Genomic DNA, 17,161 nt, shown 5'->3' with positions numbered 1-17,161 from the left:
TTGGGGAAACTGAAGTTTGGGGAGGGCAGGTGGAGCTGAGCTGTGTGCTAAAGCCCCACCATGCCTTCTGACCCTGTCCCCCCTCTCAGCTGTTCTAGCCCTTCCATAGGGAGGGGGGGTGCCTGGGGCATACCTTGGAGCAGGGCCAGGCTCACATTCCTGTGCCTGCCACCACCCTACATGTTCCTGGGGGTACACCCCTTGCCCACCTCTCTGTGGGACAGCCTGGCTAGCAGAAGGGTACCCCAGAGGGGCAGTCAGTACTAACCAGGCACCCATGGGAGCACCCAAACTGCTTCCCCTTCCGTGTCCACAGCCAGGAGGGTCCTGGGGATGGGGTGCCCTACTTTTGTTGGCACAGCTTGATGCTGCAGCAGCACTGGCACCCATCTTTGGTGTGATGATCCCTGCACCCGAGGGTGATGCAGCAACCTGTGCTGCAGAGCCTGCCTGGCTGAGTGCTTCCCCCAGCAGCTAAGTGTGCATTTTGATCTCCTTACGCAACACGTGCCTGCTTCCTCCTCACTCCCACTTTTATGGCATTTCCCCTACTCCTGTGGGGCCAGCCCTCCCTTCCCACTCTGTGGGACACTGTCCCCTGTCCCCCAGTCACCCAAGCAGAACCCTTGGCATGTGATGGAGAGTGACACGCAGACATGCTCCCACGCCCCGGTGTGGGTACCTCGTGTTTGCACATGTGTGAGGCAAAGGGGATTGAAGGGGCCTCCTGGCACGGGGGGGAACCGAGACTGTGTGTTCACAGGGGTAGGGAAGGAGCACTTCCTTCTCCTATCCTACTCCTCTCCTCCTCGGAGCGGGAGGGGCAACTGCGGGGGGGTCCTTTAAAAGCTGGCCGGCAGGCACTGCACTCAATGCTGAGATCAGGGCGCCTCGACACCGTGGCAGGATCGGGTCCACCTATGGCATCACTGGAACCAGGTGAGCCTCACAACACTCGGGTCCCCTTGTGCCTCCTTTCCTCCCCTAGACCCCCTTCCCTCCACCCCAGGACCCCTGGCTGTGCTCCATCTTTCAATGGGAACCATCCCCCCCAGCCTGTCGTGCATCCCCCACCTGCTCCATTCTCTGTTCCCCCAAGCCTGGGAACGTGATTCAACCAATTCCCAGGATGGGGGTGGGCAGGAGAGGGGGGATTAGGACCAGTGCCAGCCTCTTGTCCTCACTCTATGCCCACTCAGCAGCTGGAGCTGGAGGAGGGTCCCCTCTTGTCCTGCTGCCCAGAAATGCACTTGGCTCTTGGACTGGTGAAGACAGGGCTGAGACCAGGGGGTTTAGGGACACGTGAGCTGGAGGTGGCATCTGACCCCTTTGGGTAGCCATTGATAGCCACTCTCATGGGCCCCCTGGAAAACTGGTGCTTGTCCCTCATGGGACTCATCAAGCAGGGTCAGGTGGGACTGAAGGAAGCTGGTACCAGGGCTGCCGGCCCACCAGTGTCCTTGTCCCCCTGGCAAGCTGCCACCTCCCCTCCTCTTTCTTTTCCCCCTCAGGCCTCACCAGGTCGCTGAACTGTGGCCAAGAGCAGAATTCCAGCACTCGCAAGAGCCCCATGCCTCCGCAGCGCTCTGGCACTCAGGGCCAGACCTACCTGGATGAGCTCATCAGTATCCCCAAGGGCAGTGGGGTAGGTGCTGCAAGGCTGTCTGAGGGTGGGCAGAGGGCGTGGGGGGGGCAGTGCTGCACGGAGCTGGAGGTAAGGAGGCAAAGGGCCACTGCAGTGGGGAAGATGTGTCGCAGTCATGTCCTGGGGACATGCCTTCAGTATCCCCAGACCCAGCTGAGGCAAGTCACAGCCCTGGGCTGAGAGTTTCCACGCTTAAAGTTTTCCAGATGGAGAAACAGACATGAGGCAAGGTGCTACTCAGCCACATGGATCACTCCACTGCTCACACACCACCTGGGCCACCTGAAGATGAGCCCAGTGGAGCTCCCCAAGGCTGCTTGCACCCCACCAGCCCTCCCATCCCTATCTGGTCTCGGGGCAGTGGAACAGAGAAGGGGAGGAATAGGGTTCCCCAGTTAGGAGGAATAGCAAAAGCAGAGGTCAGCAGTGGAATCCCATGGAATGCAATTAATGGTGCCTGACAGCCCTGGGACCCCCCTGCAAATAACTGTCCAACGGATGAGACAGGGGCGGTGCAGTGCTGCTAACACAGAGAGGCTGGGAGCAGCAGTTCCCTCTCCAAAACTGTCAGAGAATTGTCCTCCATGTGCCAACCACATCCATGCGGGCAGCACTGGGCTAAAGGGGACTGGATGCGCAATTAGGAGACACTGCTTTTGAACGGGAGCTCCTGGTTCTGACGTGCTGCCTTGTCCCAGCCTGGGTTCAGCTTTAGGAAACTCTGGGCTTTCACCGGTCCCGGCTTCCTCATGAGCATCGCATACCTGGACCCAGGCAACGTGGAGTCAGACCTGCAGAGCGGGGCACAGGCAGGATTCAAGGTGAGCCCTGCTCCGGGCTCAGGAAGCAGGAGGGGTTTCGTAATTTCTGCTGTGCCAACGGCTGCCCATGGCAGCTAGCTTCCCCAGCCCGGGAGCAGGAAGGGCACTGGGGGCCCTCGGCATAGGGAGAGGGCACCCCTCTGACTGGGCTGGGAGAGCATCCACACCCTCTCTCTTCCCTGCAACCCTGGTTGAACTGGGAACCCCCAGGCGGCCAGATCCTGCCCAGTACCCAGTCCCTACTGCCTCTCTCCCTCCTGCCCCCCAGCTGCTGTGGGTGCTGCTGTGGGCCACCGTCCTGGGGCTGCTGTGCCAGCGCCTGGCCATCCGTCTAGGCGTAGTGACTGGGAAGGACCTGGGCGAGATTTGCTACCTCTATTACCCCAAGGTGAGCAACCACGGGGAGGCCCCCTGGGGGTCACAGTCTGGGGAGGGACCCTGTGCTTTGGTTGGTGACAGTCCTAGCAGGGACTTGCAGGGCTGGGGAGGAGCAAGAAGATGCTGTGAGAGCCCTGCCTCTTCCAGGAGTTCCCCAAAGCCCCCCAAGGCCAAGTGTCCCGCACCTCGTGCCCACACCCCTGCAGTACAGTGGCCTGGGGTGAGGGGTGGTAAGCAGCTACTTCAGTGTCCTGGTCTGACCCGGGGAAACATGAGAGCGTCCCTCGCAGGGGTGAGCCCAGGCGTCGGGGCAGCAACTCGAAGCCGAGACGCTGCGGGGGGAGCCTGGGCATGTTGGGGCAGGAAGTTGGGGGGGCTTGAGGGCAGGGATCACATGGCAGAGGAGGGGGAGAGTTAGGGGTTCTGTCTAAGTGTGAAGGGCCTGATGGGGAGAATGAATAGGAGGTGTCGGCTGAATGACAGGTCCCCAAAGGGAAGGTTGGATGGATCTCTCTGCCCTGCCTCCCTCAACTCCCTCATACCCAGACAGACAAGCCCTATCTTTGACTCTGACTGGGGAAGGGATAGGGAGTGGGGGACAGGCTCGGATTTAGCATCCATCTTTCATTCTGAGATTGAGTTGTGCCAGAAACAGAGAGGAGACTCCTGGGGTCCCCATACTGCTCTGGATGGCCTGCTACAGCCTGGAGACAGGGATTTGCACCCAGGATGCTGTGCCAGTTTACCCAGAGCAAGGCCCCACTGTGGACTCAGGCACCTCATGGTGCCTTGTCCCCTTCAGGTGCCCCGCGTGCTGCTCTGGCTCATGATTGAGATCGCCATCATTGGCTCTGACATGCAGGAGGTGATTGGGACAGCCATCGCTTTCAGCCTGCTCTCAGCTGGCCGGTGAGCCTCCCCATGCAGACCCCCAGCCTCCCCCATGGCCCTGCTCCACAGAGGGCCAGGTATCTAATCCTTCCCCTGGCCATCCTGCAGCATCCCCCTCTGGGCTGGGGTCCTCATCACCATCGTGGACACCCTCTTCTTCCTCTTCCTCGATAAGTATGGTGAGTGCCAGGATGAGGGCTGGGAGTACTGTCACCCAGGAAGCCCTGGTGCCCATGTGGCACCAGTGTCCCCTGCTCTGTTATACTCCATCTCTTGACTTCTCTAGGGCTCCGCAAACTGGAGGCTTTCTTTGGCCTGCTCATCACTATCATGGCCCTGACCTTTGGCTTCGAGGTGAAGGGGAGAGCTGGGGACAACCCTTTTTCTGCAATGCTGGCAAGGGACCCACACACGGTGTCCCCACTGGTACCAGCCTGTAGTAGGGGGGTGGCAACTGACAGTGCCCCTTCTCACTGCTCCCCAGTATGTGGTGGTGGGGCCAGGGCAGGTGGAGGTGCTGAAGGGCATTTTCCTGCCCTACTGCCCGGGCTGTGGGCGAAAGGAGCTGATGCAGGCCATGGGCATCATTGGCGCCATCATCATGCCCCATAACATCTTCCTCCACTCCTCCTTGGTCAAGGTGAGATCAAGGCACTGCCAATCTGCACTGTTCCACCAGAGTGCCTCAGGGTACACTTGGTGGGGACCAGCTGGCCCTGCCTGTGGGACAGTGGTGCTCATCTGACCCCATGACACCCATGTCACTGGCCATGCCCAGACACGGGTGATTGACCGCTCCAAGAAGGAGGCAGTGAAGGAGGCCAACATGTATTTCCTGACCGAGTCCTGCCTGGCCCTCTTTGTCTCCTTCCTCATCAACCTTTTCATCATGGCTGTCTTTGGTGAGGCATTCTACCACCAGCGAAATGAGGATGTGGTGAGTATCACCTCATGCCCCCAGAGAGATGATGGCTGTGGACATGGACAGGACGAGCATCCCTTGGGGAGTTCGTGTCTTCATTCCCTGAAAAGTGGTGTGTGGGTGTCCCCCTGTGTGTGTGGGAGCTGCTGGGTGGCTGTCACACTTGTGCCTGCCGTGCCTTGCAGTACAACAAGTGCATCAACAGCAGCATCAGTCACTATGCCAGCATCTTCCCCACCAACAACGAGACAGTCTCTGTGGATATTTTCCAGGGGGTGAGTGGCACCAGGCTGTGTCCAGTGAACACCCATTCCCATTTGGGGGATATATTACTCTCCCCATTGACCCCTGGGGCTTGGGGCTGTTACAACCCCAATGGAAAGCTGGGAGCTTGGAAATGGGGACGCCTGGGGTAGGGGACACTTTGGGGTGCTCACTGGAGTGTCCCTACACAGGGCGTCATCCTGGGCTGCTATTTCGGAGCAGTGGCATTGTACATCTGGGGCATCGGGATCCTAGCAGCAGGACAGAGCTCCACAATGACCGGGACTTATGCAGGGCAGTTCGTCATGGAGGTGAGAGAAAGGGACGCTGACCCTTGTCCCCACAGCGAGCAGCTGGAAGCAGGGAAATCACAGGCAGGCCCTGGGTGGAGAGGTTTTATGAGCAGCACACTCCCCCCCAGAAGTATTTGGAAGTTAATTGCCCACCATTCCTGCAGGGAGCTGGGCATGGAAATTGCTCACCTGGTGGGTGGCAGCTCACTAGCACCAGTGTCCCTGTTCCCCAGGGAGGTGGGATGGAGCCAGGGCCCACCCACTGCACCCTGTGGGTGTCCCAGGCAACGTTTCCCTAATTAGATCCTCTGTTAATGAGTCGGAGCTGACACCTAGTGGGGCCTGTCAGCCCTGCAAGAGCCCGCTCAGCATCCTGGCAAAGAGGAGGGGAAGATGCCCCCCATATTCCTCTCAGCCAGGGTTTGGGGCTGACATGGTGCCCCAGGCACAGCGAGGGTGCAGTGTTTGCGGTGTTCCAGGGCTTCCTGCAGCTCCGCTGGTCCCGCTTTGCCCGGGTGCTCTTCACCCGCTCCTTTGCCATCCTGCCCACTGTCTTTGTGGCTGCTTTCAAGGATGTCAGCCACCTCACGGGCATGAATGACCTGCTCAACGTCCTGCAGAGCATCCTGGTAAGTGGGTGGGGGGGCATCATTTGCCCCCAAACATCCCGTCCTGGCAGCCATGCCCTCTTTATCCCCCTCTCCTTTCAGCTGCCTTTTGCTGTCCTGCCTGTCCTCACCTTCACCAGCCTGCACCCGCTCATGCAGGACTTCACCAACAGCCTGTGAGTGCCAGGGCAGGGGGAGGCATAGAGGGGGCAGAGTGGGGAGCTCTGGCTGCAAGCACCCTCCCTTTGTCCCACTCTGCCCCCCCTAAACCATGTCATAGGGCAATTATAGACATTGGAGGGGTATGTTCATTCCCACCTGCCCAGAGCAGCCAGAGTGGGACAGAGACCCACACTACCCTTGTCATCCTCCTCCCAGTGACACATCTGGTTCCTTGGGCACCCCTGGATCCCCAGCATCCTCTTGGCACTTCCTGCCCTGTATTTGGAGGGTGGCCAAAGTCCACACCAAGAGCCCCATCACAGGGTGAAATATAGCTGTGGGGTGAAGAGATATCCCAGCTGGGGTCTTGTTCACCTACAAACTCAGTTCCCCCAGCCCTCTGTGTCCAGCGGCACATGGGGTGGGGGCCATGCCCTGGCACTGATGCCCACTGCCCTGCTCGCAGCCCAGGGAAGGTGCTGATGACCCTCATCACGGGGCTGGTCTGCGCCATCAACATTTACTTCGTAGTGGACTTTTTGCCAACGCTGCACGGCCTGGAGTACCACATCCCCCTGGGCCTGCTGCTGGCTGCCTATGTGGCTTTCGTCGCCTACCTGGTAGGGCTGGCAACGTGGGATAGGGGTGGGACAGCATCCCTGGTGGGTGCCCATCGACCTGTCCTCTTTGCCCCTGCAGATCTGGACGTGCAGCATCGCGCATGGAGCCCAGTTTCTGGCCCGGGGCCACCACAGACGGTTCAATTTTGGTCTTGCCCTCGACCTGACAGGGACACGGTGACAGATCCCATCCCTGCTTATTATCCCCCTGTCCCTGCCCAGCGCGGCCTCCTCACACCGGACACTGATGTGCTGCCATTCCGAGTTCGGGCTAGTTCTGGCCAGAGATGCTCCCAGCAAGGAAAGGGTTAACAGCCGGGCAGACCTCCCCCCAAGATCTTAGAGCACAGCGCTTCTTCCCATCCCCAACCCCCGCCAGTTCAGGGGTGCTGCTCCAGGCTTGATGCGAGGGGACTGGGACAGCAGCGGGAGGTGCTCCCGTTCCTTGGCACAGACGCTTCAGTGAATGAGCCGCGTCGGAGACTTCCCCTGCTCATTACTGCCAGGAACCGCCGGCCCCCGGGACCGCTAATCACCGCCGGGGACCGCTAATTACCGCCGGGGACCGCTACCCACCCCCCAGCGCCCGCCGGCGGCGGGGCCAGCGCCGGGACCTGCCCCATCCCCACGGGGGACTCCGCAACCTGGGGGAGGGGAGCGGCTGATAAACGGCGTGTTTGTGTCCTGGCCTCGGCCTCGCTGCTGCTGCGTGGCCCCGGTGCGGGGCGGGGACCCCCTCGGCCCACCCGTCCCCCGGGGACGGCCCCTTTGCCCCGGGCGGGGGAGAGGGCGGGGTTGCCGACGCGTGGCCGTGGGGGCGCAGGGGGCTCAGCGCCAGCTTTTTGCATTCCCTCGGGGGGAGCGGGGCGGCGGGGGGACCCACCGTGCCCTCCCCGCCCCGGATGCCCCGTTTCCCGCCTGCCGGTACCGCCGGATGTGGATGCGGGGCCGCTCGGGCCCTTCCCGGGGGCGGCCGTCGCCCCTCACGCCGGTCCCGCACCGCGGGTGGGGGGTCCCACCGGGCTTCGCCCCCCGCCGTGGTCCGCACTTGCGAGACGCTCCCTGTCTGTTTCAAGGCTCCCCCCTCTCCCCAGGACCCCCCACCCCAAAATCCCACTTCCCGACGCACGCCGGCCGGACGGTGGAGGGGGAATTTGGGGGGTCGGACACCCCCCAGCCCGTGCCCCCCACTCTGGGAAGGGACCCCCCCCGCTCCCGGGGGCCGCGCTTGTTTATGTGAAGAATGTCCCCTTCCTTAAAAGGGCGATGGCGGACGGGGTGGGGCGGTGCCTCCCCCCGCCTCCGCGTTGGCCCGGCCTCTGGCTGCTTGAAGGAGGGGCCAGAGCTGTGGGCCCCACCGAAAGGCGGGGGCTCCCCGCTCCTCGCGGGGCGCAGCCGAGCCGAAGCGCCGGAGGAAGAGCAGGAGATGCCCCTGGCTCGGGGTGCACCTGCCCGGGGGTACAAGCCTGGGGCGGGGGGTATCAAGGGATAGAGGTCATCGGGGTGGTTCTCAGCAGGTGAAAGGCTGGGGGGGCTGGGGTCTGCGCGGTACAGGCACCAGCAACACGGCTCGTCTGGGGAGTAGAGGGTTTGCAGGGCTGTGCGTGGGGGATTTGCTCTTCGCCAGCTGGGATCTGCAACCCAGAACATCTCAAGCCCAGGACACCTCTCTCTACCCCCAGCCCTTAGCAGGGAGTGTCTCACCCCAGGATCTCTGTGGTCCACTCGGCCGTGGGGCAGCTCTTGGTGAGGCAGAGCTCCCAGGGTCATAGTTAAGTTGGGGAACAGGGGAAAGTATCCAGGAGTGGTATCCACAACTCCAGACTAGGAGTTGTGGGGTTGGCACAGCGGGTTGCCTGAGTGCCCTATTGATGGGAGCCTGATACTTTTCTGTCTTGTGCCTGCACCCCACAGCCCAAACAATCCAGCTGGGCTCTGCCTAGTCCTGTCCTGGGCTTGTCTCACAGCTCCACGAAGGGGACTGCATCTCCCTGAGCTGCCCAGCTGCCCAGTCTGCCCCCAGCCAGGCAGCAGAGCTAGAAGCGGTGCTCCAACTGCCGCTGCAGGTGTTGGCCCGGAGACTTTTCTAATTGCATTAATTAGCGGACTGGTAGGGCCTGGCTGGGTTCATCAGGATGTATCGGGGAAGATGTGGTCAAAGGGACAGGGGTCCTGGAGGGGACAGTATGGCCTCTACAGCTCCTCCCACAGTGAGCATCCCCCAGCAGCCCAGCCAAATGCTGGGGATGAGGCAGACATCCTGTCCAGTTCCACCTGGGCTAAAGGAGCACACAGGTCAGCCCAAAATAGAGAGCGGAGGAAGCACAGCCTCCTTTTTCCTTTTCCTCTTGCCGGGCCAGGAGACGGTGCTGGCTGCCTGATGTGTGAGCCGGCTGTCTTGCCGCGGAGGGGCAGCGAAACTGAGGCACGACTGCTGCCCGCCATCAGAGCCGGCGGAGGAGCTGGCGGGATGCAGTGTCCCGATTCCCAAGAGCAGCTGGTCCCTGCCACGGCTCCCTGGGGGCGCGTGGTGCCAGGACGTTCCACGCGGAGTGTGTGAACCGCAGGTGTAAATCGGCTGTGACACTGACAGAGTCCCGCCGGCCCTGCAGCATCTCAGTTCCCTGTGGGGACACCTCCCAATCCCGGACCCCATTTCTCCCACGACACCTATGGGCATGTGTCGTGTCCCCTTGTTCCCCACGCTGGAAGGGGGAACGGGTCCCCTCCCAGCCCTGTTTCCCAGGGGCTGCTCCCACCATACCACGTCGGCTCAGCCCCGGGGGCAGAGCGGTAATCGCGGTCTAGCACCGCCGGTATCGCTGTCTCGCCGGTGCCCCTGGTTCCTACTGGGCCAGAAAGGGCGATCTCAGCCCCTGAAGTTCCCAGATCGCAGGTGGGAGAGGTGGGAAGATTTCGAATGAGCTCAGATGGGAAATTTCCAACCTGCTTCAGCCCCGGGGCAGCGCTGACAGAGCGCACGGCATCTCCTGCCACCGAGATGGCGAGGGAGGGGAACGGGACAGGCTGGGACCCCTGCAGGGCCGGACGCTGCCTGGGCGGGGTTGGGGGGCACAGCGGTGCGAGGCTGCCCCGGCAGAGCCCCCAGGGCTTGCGGGAGGAGGGGGCTGGAGGATGCTGCACTTGGGGGGCAGATTTCCTCTGAGGGAGTTGTGCCATCCACAAGCTCCCGGCAAGAATCGCTTTTCAGAAAGCGCCTGGAGACAGCCCCGCTTCCCCTCAAACGCAGGAGAGAAAGAATTGCAAGGGAAAGCATATATATTGATAATATAGACTTATTAATTGGCCACATAATTGGAGGGTTGCAGGAGAAAGACGGAACGACAGGAAAAAGCGGCGGTTATTGGTGCAGCCCCCCAGCACCTGTTGTCCCGCCCCCCTGGCCTGTGCAGACAATGCGGGATGTGCCCTCGGGGGTTAATGGGGACCCCCCAGCCTCGAGCCGCTAGTCCAGCGTCTCTGCTCCAGGGGACACCCAGTATGGGGGGCGTGTTCACGTGCCGGGGGTAGCTGCAGAGGGATGCCCGGGCAACCAGCTGGATGGGGGGTGACAGCAGGACTGATCCCCCTCTCCATTCTCTCTGGGTCGGAGCAGCGGAGTGTTGAAGAGCCCGGTGGAGTGTCGCGGACTCCCGTACGATCGCCATGGAGCAAGGGCGGGGGTGTCCTTCCTAGCCAAACCACAGACCACTCCCCGTCTCGGTCCCCGTAGCGGCTCGGCGGAGACCCCCACTCCTCCCCGGCGGCGCGGGTGCCGGGAGGAGGGAAGAAGAGGAGGAGGGAGAAGGAGGAGGTGCCCCCCCGCCGTCGTTGCCCTTTTAAGGGGTTCCTTGAAACCGCGCCCGGGATCCATGTTTGCAGCCCCAGCCCGGGCGGAGGAAACTCCATGTTGTAACAAAGTTTCCTCCGCGGCGCCGCTCCCGCGCCCGCCGCCCCGCGCCGCCGCCGGCCCCCGCCCCGCCTCCCCCCCGGGGGCCGCGCCGGGGGGGGCCGCCCCCTCCCACCCCCCCTCCCCGGCGCCCATGGAGCACCAGTCCATCATCGCCCAGGTTAGCAGGGAGGAGGGGAGCGCCCCGCTGCAGGAGAAAGGTAACGCGGAGGGGGATATTCCCCCCCCCTCACCCCCTTCCTGTGTGGGAGAGGGGGAGGTCCCCGGGGGGCTGGGGGCCTGCGGGGGCTGCTCCCGAAGGGTGTGATGAGCTGCGCGCCGCCTCAGCCCGCCCCCGTGCATCCCGCTGCCCAGCGCTGGGGAGATGTGCTGGGGCTGCAGCTCGGGGCGAGCGGGGCTGTCTGCACCCGGCCGGGCGCGGGGGGACAGTGCTCCGACCCCCTCGGAGCCCGGCGGTGCCCCTGGAAGGGTCGGGGCGTCGCTCGGAGTATCTGCGCTGTTTCCTCCGGAGCCGGACGAGGGGTGCGCGCAGCGCCGGCGGGGAAACTGAGGCAGGAAGGGCCAGAGCGCCGGGCACCCCGCTGCATCCCGGCGTCCCGTTCCCCGTGTTCCCTCCACCCCGCGAAGGGGGTTTGGCGGGGGTCGCTGCTCGTCCCCCTGGCCTGGGGAGCTGCCAGGGCCGGGAGGAGCAAACGTGGGAACGGGCCCCGTCTCCAGTGGGGAGCTCCTGCCCCACGGGCTCCCCACTACGGGGCTCGGGGCCCTGGCCCGCCTGAAAGGGGGCACAGCCAGGGCGGGGTGCAGCCCCGGCGCGGGCTGCCGTAAGACCTGCCCCCGGGGGCGGTGGGGCCAGGGCTGGAGCCGTCGCGCTGCCCCTGGGGCACGGGGTGGGCAGGGGCAGCCCCTCTGCCTCAGTTTCCCCTCGCTGCGCCAATGGGGAATGCGGGAACGGCGCCCAGGGGCGGCTGCTTCGCCCCGATTGGCCTCTCGCCTCCGGTACGCTCGAGTCGGCCAGTGAGAGGAGGGAGTGTTCTGGAGGCGGGGAAAGGAAGGCGCGCAAGCCCCGCCTCCCTCGGAGACGCCCCGCCCCCAGGGCCACCCCCCGAGTGGGTCTGTGCCCCGCGGGGCGGGACAGCGGGCACCGGCCCCGGGCTCAGGGCTGCCCCGGGCTCAGCCCCGCACCCCTGTTTAGGGTCTCCAGCCAAACAGGGGGTGCTCACGGGGGTCACTCGTGGAGTGGGATGTGCCGGGTGAGGGACTGTGGGTGGTCACCAATCACTCCTGTCAGCGACACTGCCCCTGGCACCGTTGCTTGGTGGGGCAGGAAGGGTGGCCGGATGGGTGTTGGGGTCTGATAAGGGCACGAGGTCTCTCAGGCAACACCCAAACCTGGCTCACCTGCTCCCCAGTGCTGTGCCAGGGGCACCCCTGGGGTGCCCCTCACCCCGTGCTACCCTCCTGCAGGTACCCAGACCCCTACCAAGAAGCCTCGAAGCCGCAGCATCCTCCAGTCCCTCTTCTGCTGCTTGTGCCGTGATGAAGGGGAGCCCTGCACTGGCACCACTGGCGCCCCACTGCTGGTGGAGGAGAACGGGGCTCTGCCCAAGGTAACCCCACACCTCCAGCCTGGCACTAGAAAAGATGGGCTACCCATCCCTTGCACCTCCGTTTTGTGGCCAGGATGGGGGGTGAATGGTCACTTCTCCCAGTGCCCCCCCTCTGGGTGGGCACCCTGTTGCTACCCTGCTGACCCCTGTGCCTCCCTGCTGCAGGCTGCTGTCAAGCATCTCCTGCCTGAGATCAAGCCACAGGACGCCAGCAAGCTCTGCGTGGTCATCGATCTGGATGAGACCCTGGTGCACAGCTCGTTCAAGGTGGGGGACACCCTGGCCCACCCCACACTTCTTGCCACATGCTCCCCACCTGCTCTGCCCCCCCTTTCCTACAAAATGATGCCTAGCACTCAGAACAGCCTGGCTGGATCAGATGGGGTGTGCCTGTGAGGGGACTGTGGGGCTGGCAGGGATGCACAGTGGGCAGAGGGCAGGCAGCATTTGGGCAGGGGGTGCCTGGCGTGCCCAGTGCTGATCCTGGTGTGCCCTTCCCCAGCCAGTGAACAACGCCGACTTCATCATTCCTGTGGAAATCGATGGCATCATGCACCAGGTAACAGTGGGGTGGGTGCCTGGTGGGAGGGGAACATCATTCGACCTCCCTGAGGACCGGGAGCCATGCCAGTGCTCTGCACCAAGGGGGAACTGGAGGTGTCAGGGTGCCAGGGTTGGCACATTGTGGGGCAGAGGTGGGTGCCCCTCTTTCTGCAGGGCAGGGAGGTGAGTGGGTTCTTGGCATGGTGCCCTCCTGCAGTGGCCAGCCCCGGTTTCAAGTAATCCAGGATAGGCTGTGGTCTGTGCAGTCAGCCTGTTCTCGGTTACTTGGCTCTGGAGCTGGCCAAACACTTCGTCCCGGACATTCCTGTGGGGCCATGACATCCCCCAGCCTGCACAGGCAGCCCCCATGACATGCAGTCAGGGAGCCACTCGCAGGCTGGGTGTGGGGACACAGGTGTCCCCTGGGAGGGCATGGGGATGCTGGGTGAGCCGTAGCTGGTGCCAGCAGTGTGCTGCCCTCTGCCCGTGTCCTCAGGTGTACGTGCTCAAGCGGCCACACGTGGATGAGTTCCTGCAGCGCATGGGTGAGCTCTTTGAGTGCGTGCTCTTCACTGCCAGCCTGGCCAAGGTGGGTGCCCCGACCCCCCGCCATCGCCCACCCCTTCCCGAATACCCCTCGAGTGGCACAGCTCCTTCGCCTGCCCACCCATGGGCATCACTGGTCCCATGTCCCCTGTGTACCCACAGGCAGCGCCAGCACTGGGCAGCCTCCTTACCTGCCCCTCCAAGGCACTGGCCAGGGAAACTGAGGCACAGTGAGACCTGGCACCGGTGGAGAGTTGGGTGCCATTGTTGCTGTGGGGTGGGCAGGGTGGTGTGGTGTGTCATGGTGACACCTCTCTTGTGCCTGCAGTATGCAGACCCTGTGGCTGACCTGCTGGATAAATGGGGAGCTTTCCGGGCACGACTTTTCCGGGAATCCTGCGTTTTCCATCGTGGCAACTACGTGAAGGACCTGAGCCGCCTGGGCCGTGACCTGCGCCGAATCATCATCGTGGACAACTCGCCTGCTTCCTACATTTTCCACCCTGATAATGCTGTACGTATCCCCTGGGCGGGGCTGGGTGGGGTACGGCGGTGATGTGTGGGGAGACCCCCTCTCAGCGCTGTCCCCTGTGCCCCCTGCAGGTGCCAGTGGCCTCCTGGTTTGATAACATGGCAGACACAGAATTGCTGGACCTGCTGCCCTTCTTCGAGAGGCTCAGCAAGGTGGAGGACGTGTACGCAGTGCTCAAGAAGCAGCGGACTAACAGCTAATGGCCCCCCCACCCTCCGGGTGCTGCCAAAGGGCAACACCGGGGGAGCCAGGTGCCTTATTTGGGGGAAGGAGGGTCCCGGTGTGCCCCGCATCGTTCTCCCCAGCCCCAGTGGGCATGGGTGCCCTCCATACCTGCTGGTGGTGGGAGATGTGGGTGCCCCTGCCGGGAAGCTGGGTGCCCCCCTTCTCAGAGAAGGGGGTCATGGGTGACCCGCTGCCTTGCTGTGCTGAGGACCTATTGGGGAGGTCTCATCCTCCCCCAGTGTCCAGCCCCTGCCCCCTCCCCCCCAACCTGTGTCCCCTCTCCCTGAAACGGTTCTCAGGTCCTTTTCCCCTCTGTCCCCCAACTGGGGAGAGGGGTTGGGGTCAGCAGCTGCTGCTTTCCACTGCCTTTGGGGGGACTAGATCCCTCTATCCAGACTCTGCCTGCTGGGAGGCTGGCAGCCCTTGGCCCCTGTCTGCAGGGGCTCCGGGACAGGTTAACACCTTGTCACCCTCCAAAAAAGCAGGGAGTCTTACTGGCCTTGGTGCATAGACCTGCCACCGTACCCTTAACTGTGCCCTGGGTGCAGCTGATCACCCCGTAAGGGGCATGTCTTTGCCCCTCTTTGTGCCTGCTGCCCCCACTTAGGGGGTGTGTTTTGCAGGGGCAGCTCGGCCTCAGGGCCGAGCTCCTGGGCACAAATGCCCCCCAAGTGCCTTGGGACACCATGTCTCTGTGCCCCCTTAGCCCTGCAAGGGGTGTGCATGGGGGGCTTTTAACTCGCCCCCTCCAACCTCGGTTTCTTCCCATTTTGTGGGGGGAAGGTGGTCAACTCCCCCCCCTCCAGTTACACTGTGTCACTGGGAGCCACTCTAGCTACCAACAAGAGGGTCCCCTCCCTTGGCAGGGGGTACTCCCTGCTCCATATACATCTGCAGCTTCACCAAAGGCTGCCACTCGTAGGGAAGAGGGACCCCCATACCAGCCTTAATGTGCCCCTCCCAGCGTTACCCCAGCCCCAGTCCCCAGCTGAGACAGGGGTGGGGGGCACCGCAGCCCCCCCATAGCCTGGGGTTACCCTGACCCCCGTGGGGTTGGACTCGTGCCAGGGTGCCCCCCAGCTTTGAGGGGCTGGGGGCTCTCAGGGAGGGTTTTTCAGGGGGGGCTGAGCTCAGCCAGGCCTTTTTTAATGTCACAATATGGACAATGCCTCATATCTTTTTAGAGGGAAAAGCAACGGTTTCCCAAAAAATCATGGGTGCCTTTTTACCGGTGTGCCAGCAAAGGGAGTGGGGCAGTATTTGGGGGGTGGGTGCGAGGGGTTTTAGCTTTCCGGTGCTGTTCAGCCAGCTCGTGCTGGCACTGCCCTGCTCCCGGTGCTGGGGGTAAGCAGGGGTCCCCCAGCCCCGACCACACCTCTGCCTCCACCGTGGTGGGGGGTGGGATGGGGGGTGGTGCAGCACAGCCCACTGGATCCCTGCCAGCCCCGGCCCCATCCCGCCCCGCCAGGAGGGTTGAACTCAGCACTTTATATTAGACAAGTCAAAGGGCGCCAGCGCAGCCGCTGCCCAGTGAGTGCCTGTGCGTGCTGCGGCGCCCGAGGAGTACAGCCCCCACCCTGGGCACCCTTGGGACGTCTGGGGGGTGCAGAGATGGCATCGGGGGGCTGGGGAGGGCTGGGGTACCGGATCCAAGTGCCTTCATGTGATTAAAGCTGTCAAACCATCTTGGAAAGAGTAGTCCTGAGTGTATGCATGCGTGGGCACAGGCACATATCACGTGTGTGTCGCTAGTGGCTGTGCACAGTGTGGGGGACATGGAGCCCCCCCGGGATCCCCTGAATCATTTGGGAAGGAGGGATGCTGCAGGTCAGTGCCGGGGGAGCACCCTTGGATTACAGGATTGAGGTATCATCCCTTACCTGGTGCCAGGAGGACATCCTCACACTCGATGACAGTCCCCCCCGGCTGCCCTGGCACCTCCATCCTGTCTCCTTCCCCCTCCTGTGAAAAGGTCCCTGGTGCCAGGAGGGTGAGTATCCTGCTCCTTAACAAGGACAGGGTAAATTTACCGCCGCCCTCTCAGCTTTGAGACTTCAAATGAGTTTGCTCCACAGAAGGTGTCAGGCCTTCGCCATACAGACTGGGGGGCACTTGGGAGGCGCTTGTGACGCCCCCCCATCCCCAGGCAGTTTGCAGGCACTGGGTTCCGGGGGGCATGTCTCTTAGCTGCCCCCCTCCTCCGTGCCCTCATTGGCCCTGTGCCTCCCCTCATTAACGAAGTCTCTGTCCTCCCTGATGGCTGCACTAATTACTGAGTTCATTAGTGGCCCGGCTGGGGGGCCCGGGGAGGGGGTGAACCCGCTGAGGCTGCCGTGGGGTCCCCAACCCCTCTGCCACACTGACGGACTCAGCCCTGGGACACAGCCACTGAGAGGACGGCGACAGTGGCCACCCAGGTGTTCCACACCACCCAAAACTCAGCCCCACTGGGCGTTCTGCACCCAGGTAAGCATCCCACAGGGTCACTCGTGTGGGGTGCAGGAGGTGGGAGCTGGGTGGCACCGTTAGGAGGATTTGGGGGCCTAGGGAGTGGAGGGCAGAGTAGAGCCCATCCCTGTGGCATGAGGACACCCCCTTGTTGGTGGCTGACACTCCCACTGTTCTGGTTCAGCCCGTTGTCATCACGTCGGGGATCCTTGCGGGGGAGACCGTCAGGCAGGATTTGGGACTTGCTGCAGTGCAGGCCGGGGGTGCAGGATGCCCACAGCACTTGTGGCCGGGGCTGCTGGCTCAGCAGGGCAGCCGAGATAAAGCTGCGGCAATCCCGCAGGGCTGGGGAAGAGATAAGGGTGGGATAGGAAACCCGGGGGCCTGCCTGCTGCTGACACCCGCCCCTCCCACCTTTATGTACGCCGTGGTCATTCCCCGAAACCACCTTCGGGCCTGGGAGCCATTTCAGTCCCCTCTCTGTGCCAACATCAAAGGCATCATCAGATACCAACCCTTGGAACTGGGGTCAGAGGGCATAGGACAGGGCATAGGGCTTAGCCGTGCCGCCACTCTATATCCTGTCCTGTCCTGTCCCTCCAAGCTCCAGCCCCCGCCCCATCCCTGTTCCCCCTTCCCATCCCCAAGAGGGCCTTGTGGCTGTGGAGACTCCCAAGGCAGGGAGGCAAAGCCAGGAGTGACCAGGGATCTGGTTTCCATCTGGGGTGTGAAACAGCCTGGGAACA

At 63.0% G+C, this 17,161-nt stretch overlaps 2 protein-coding genes across 3 annotated transcripts; both read left to right on the top strand.

The window, feature by feature from the left end:
* Nucleotides 1-99: 99 nt before the first annotated feature.
* SLC11A1 (solute carrier family 11 member 1) lies at nucleotides 100-7,293 on the top strand. 2 transcript variants are annotated; one of them, XM_085066800.1, is made up of 15 exons: nucleotides 100-939; nucleotides 1,512-1,645; nucleotides 2,344-2,466; nucleotides 2,735-2,854; nucleotides 3,647-3,753; nucleotides 3,844-3,914; nucleotides 4,022-4,089; nucleotides 4,220-4,375; nucleotides 4,514-4,672; nucleotides 4,843-4,932; nucleotides 5,113-5,232; nucleotides 5,694-5,843; nucleotides 5,925-5,998; nucleotides 6,451-6,604; nucleotides 6,684-7,293. In XM_085066800.1, exons 1-15 carry the CDS (start codon nucleotides 657-659, stop codon nucleotides 6,783-6,785), a joined length of 1,911 nt encoding a protein of 636 aa, XP_084922926.1. In that variant the 5' UTR covers nucleotides 100-656; the 3' UTR covers nucleotides 6,786-7,293. The 2 variants fall into 2 exon arrangements, with proteins under 2 accessions (XP_084922926.1, XP_084922927.1); XM_085066801.1 differs by lacking the exon at nucleotides 100-939 and adding an exon at nucleotides 949-1,313.
* A 3,168-nt stretch (nucleotides 7,294-10,461) lies between these two features.
* Nucleotides 10,462-15,660, top strand: CTDSP1 (CTD small phosphatase 1). Its single transcript, XM_085066804.1, has 7 exons — nucleotides 10,462-10,714; nucleotides 11,979-12,121; nucleotides 12,287-12,388; nucleotides 12,624-12,680; nucleotides 13,161-13,253; nucleotides 13,539-13,724; nucleotides 13,814-15,660. Exons 1-7 carry the CDS (start codon nucleotides 10,477-10,479, stop codon nucleotides 13,940-13,942), a joined length of 948 nt encoding a protein of 315 aa, XP_084922930.1. The 5' UTR covers nucleotides 10,462-10,476; the 3' UTR covers nucleotides 13,943-15,660.
* Nucleotides 15,661-17,161: the final 1,501 nt, after the last annotated feature.

The sequence above is a fragment of the Lichenostomus cassidix genome, chromosome 7 (genome assembly GCF_008360975.1).
Source record: "Lichenostomus cassidix isolate B80296 chromosome 7, HeHo_3.0, whole genome shotgun sequence".
Taxonomy (NCBI): domain Eukaryota; kingdom Metazoa; phylum Chordata; class Aves; order Passeriformes; family Meliphagidae; genus Lichenostomus; species Lichenostomus cassidix.
Note: the sequence above shows the minus strand (reverse complement) of the source record. Positions and strands in the feature narration are given on the sequence as shown.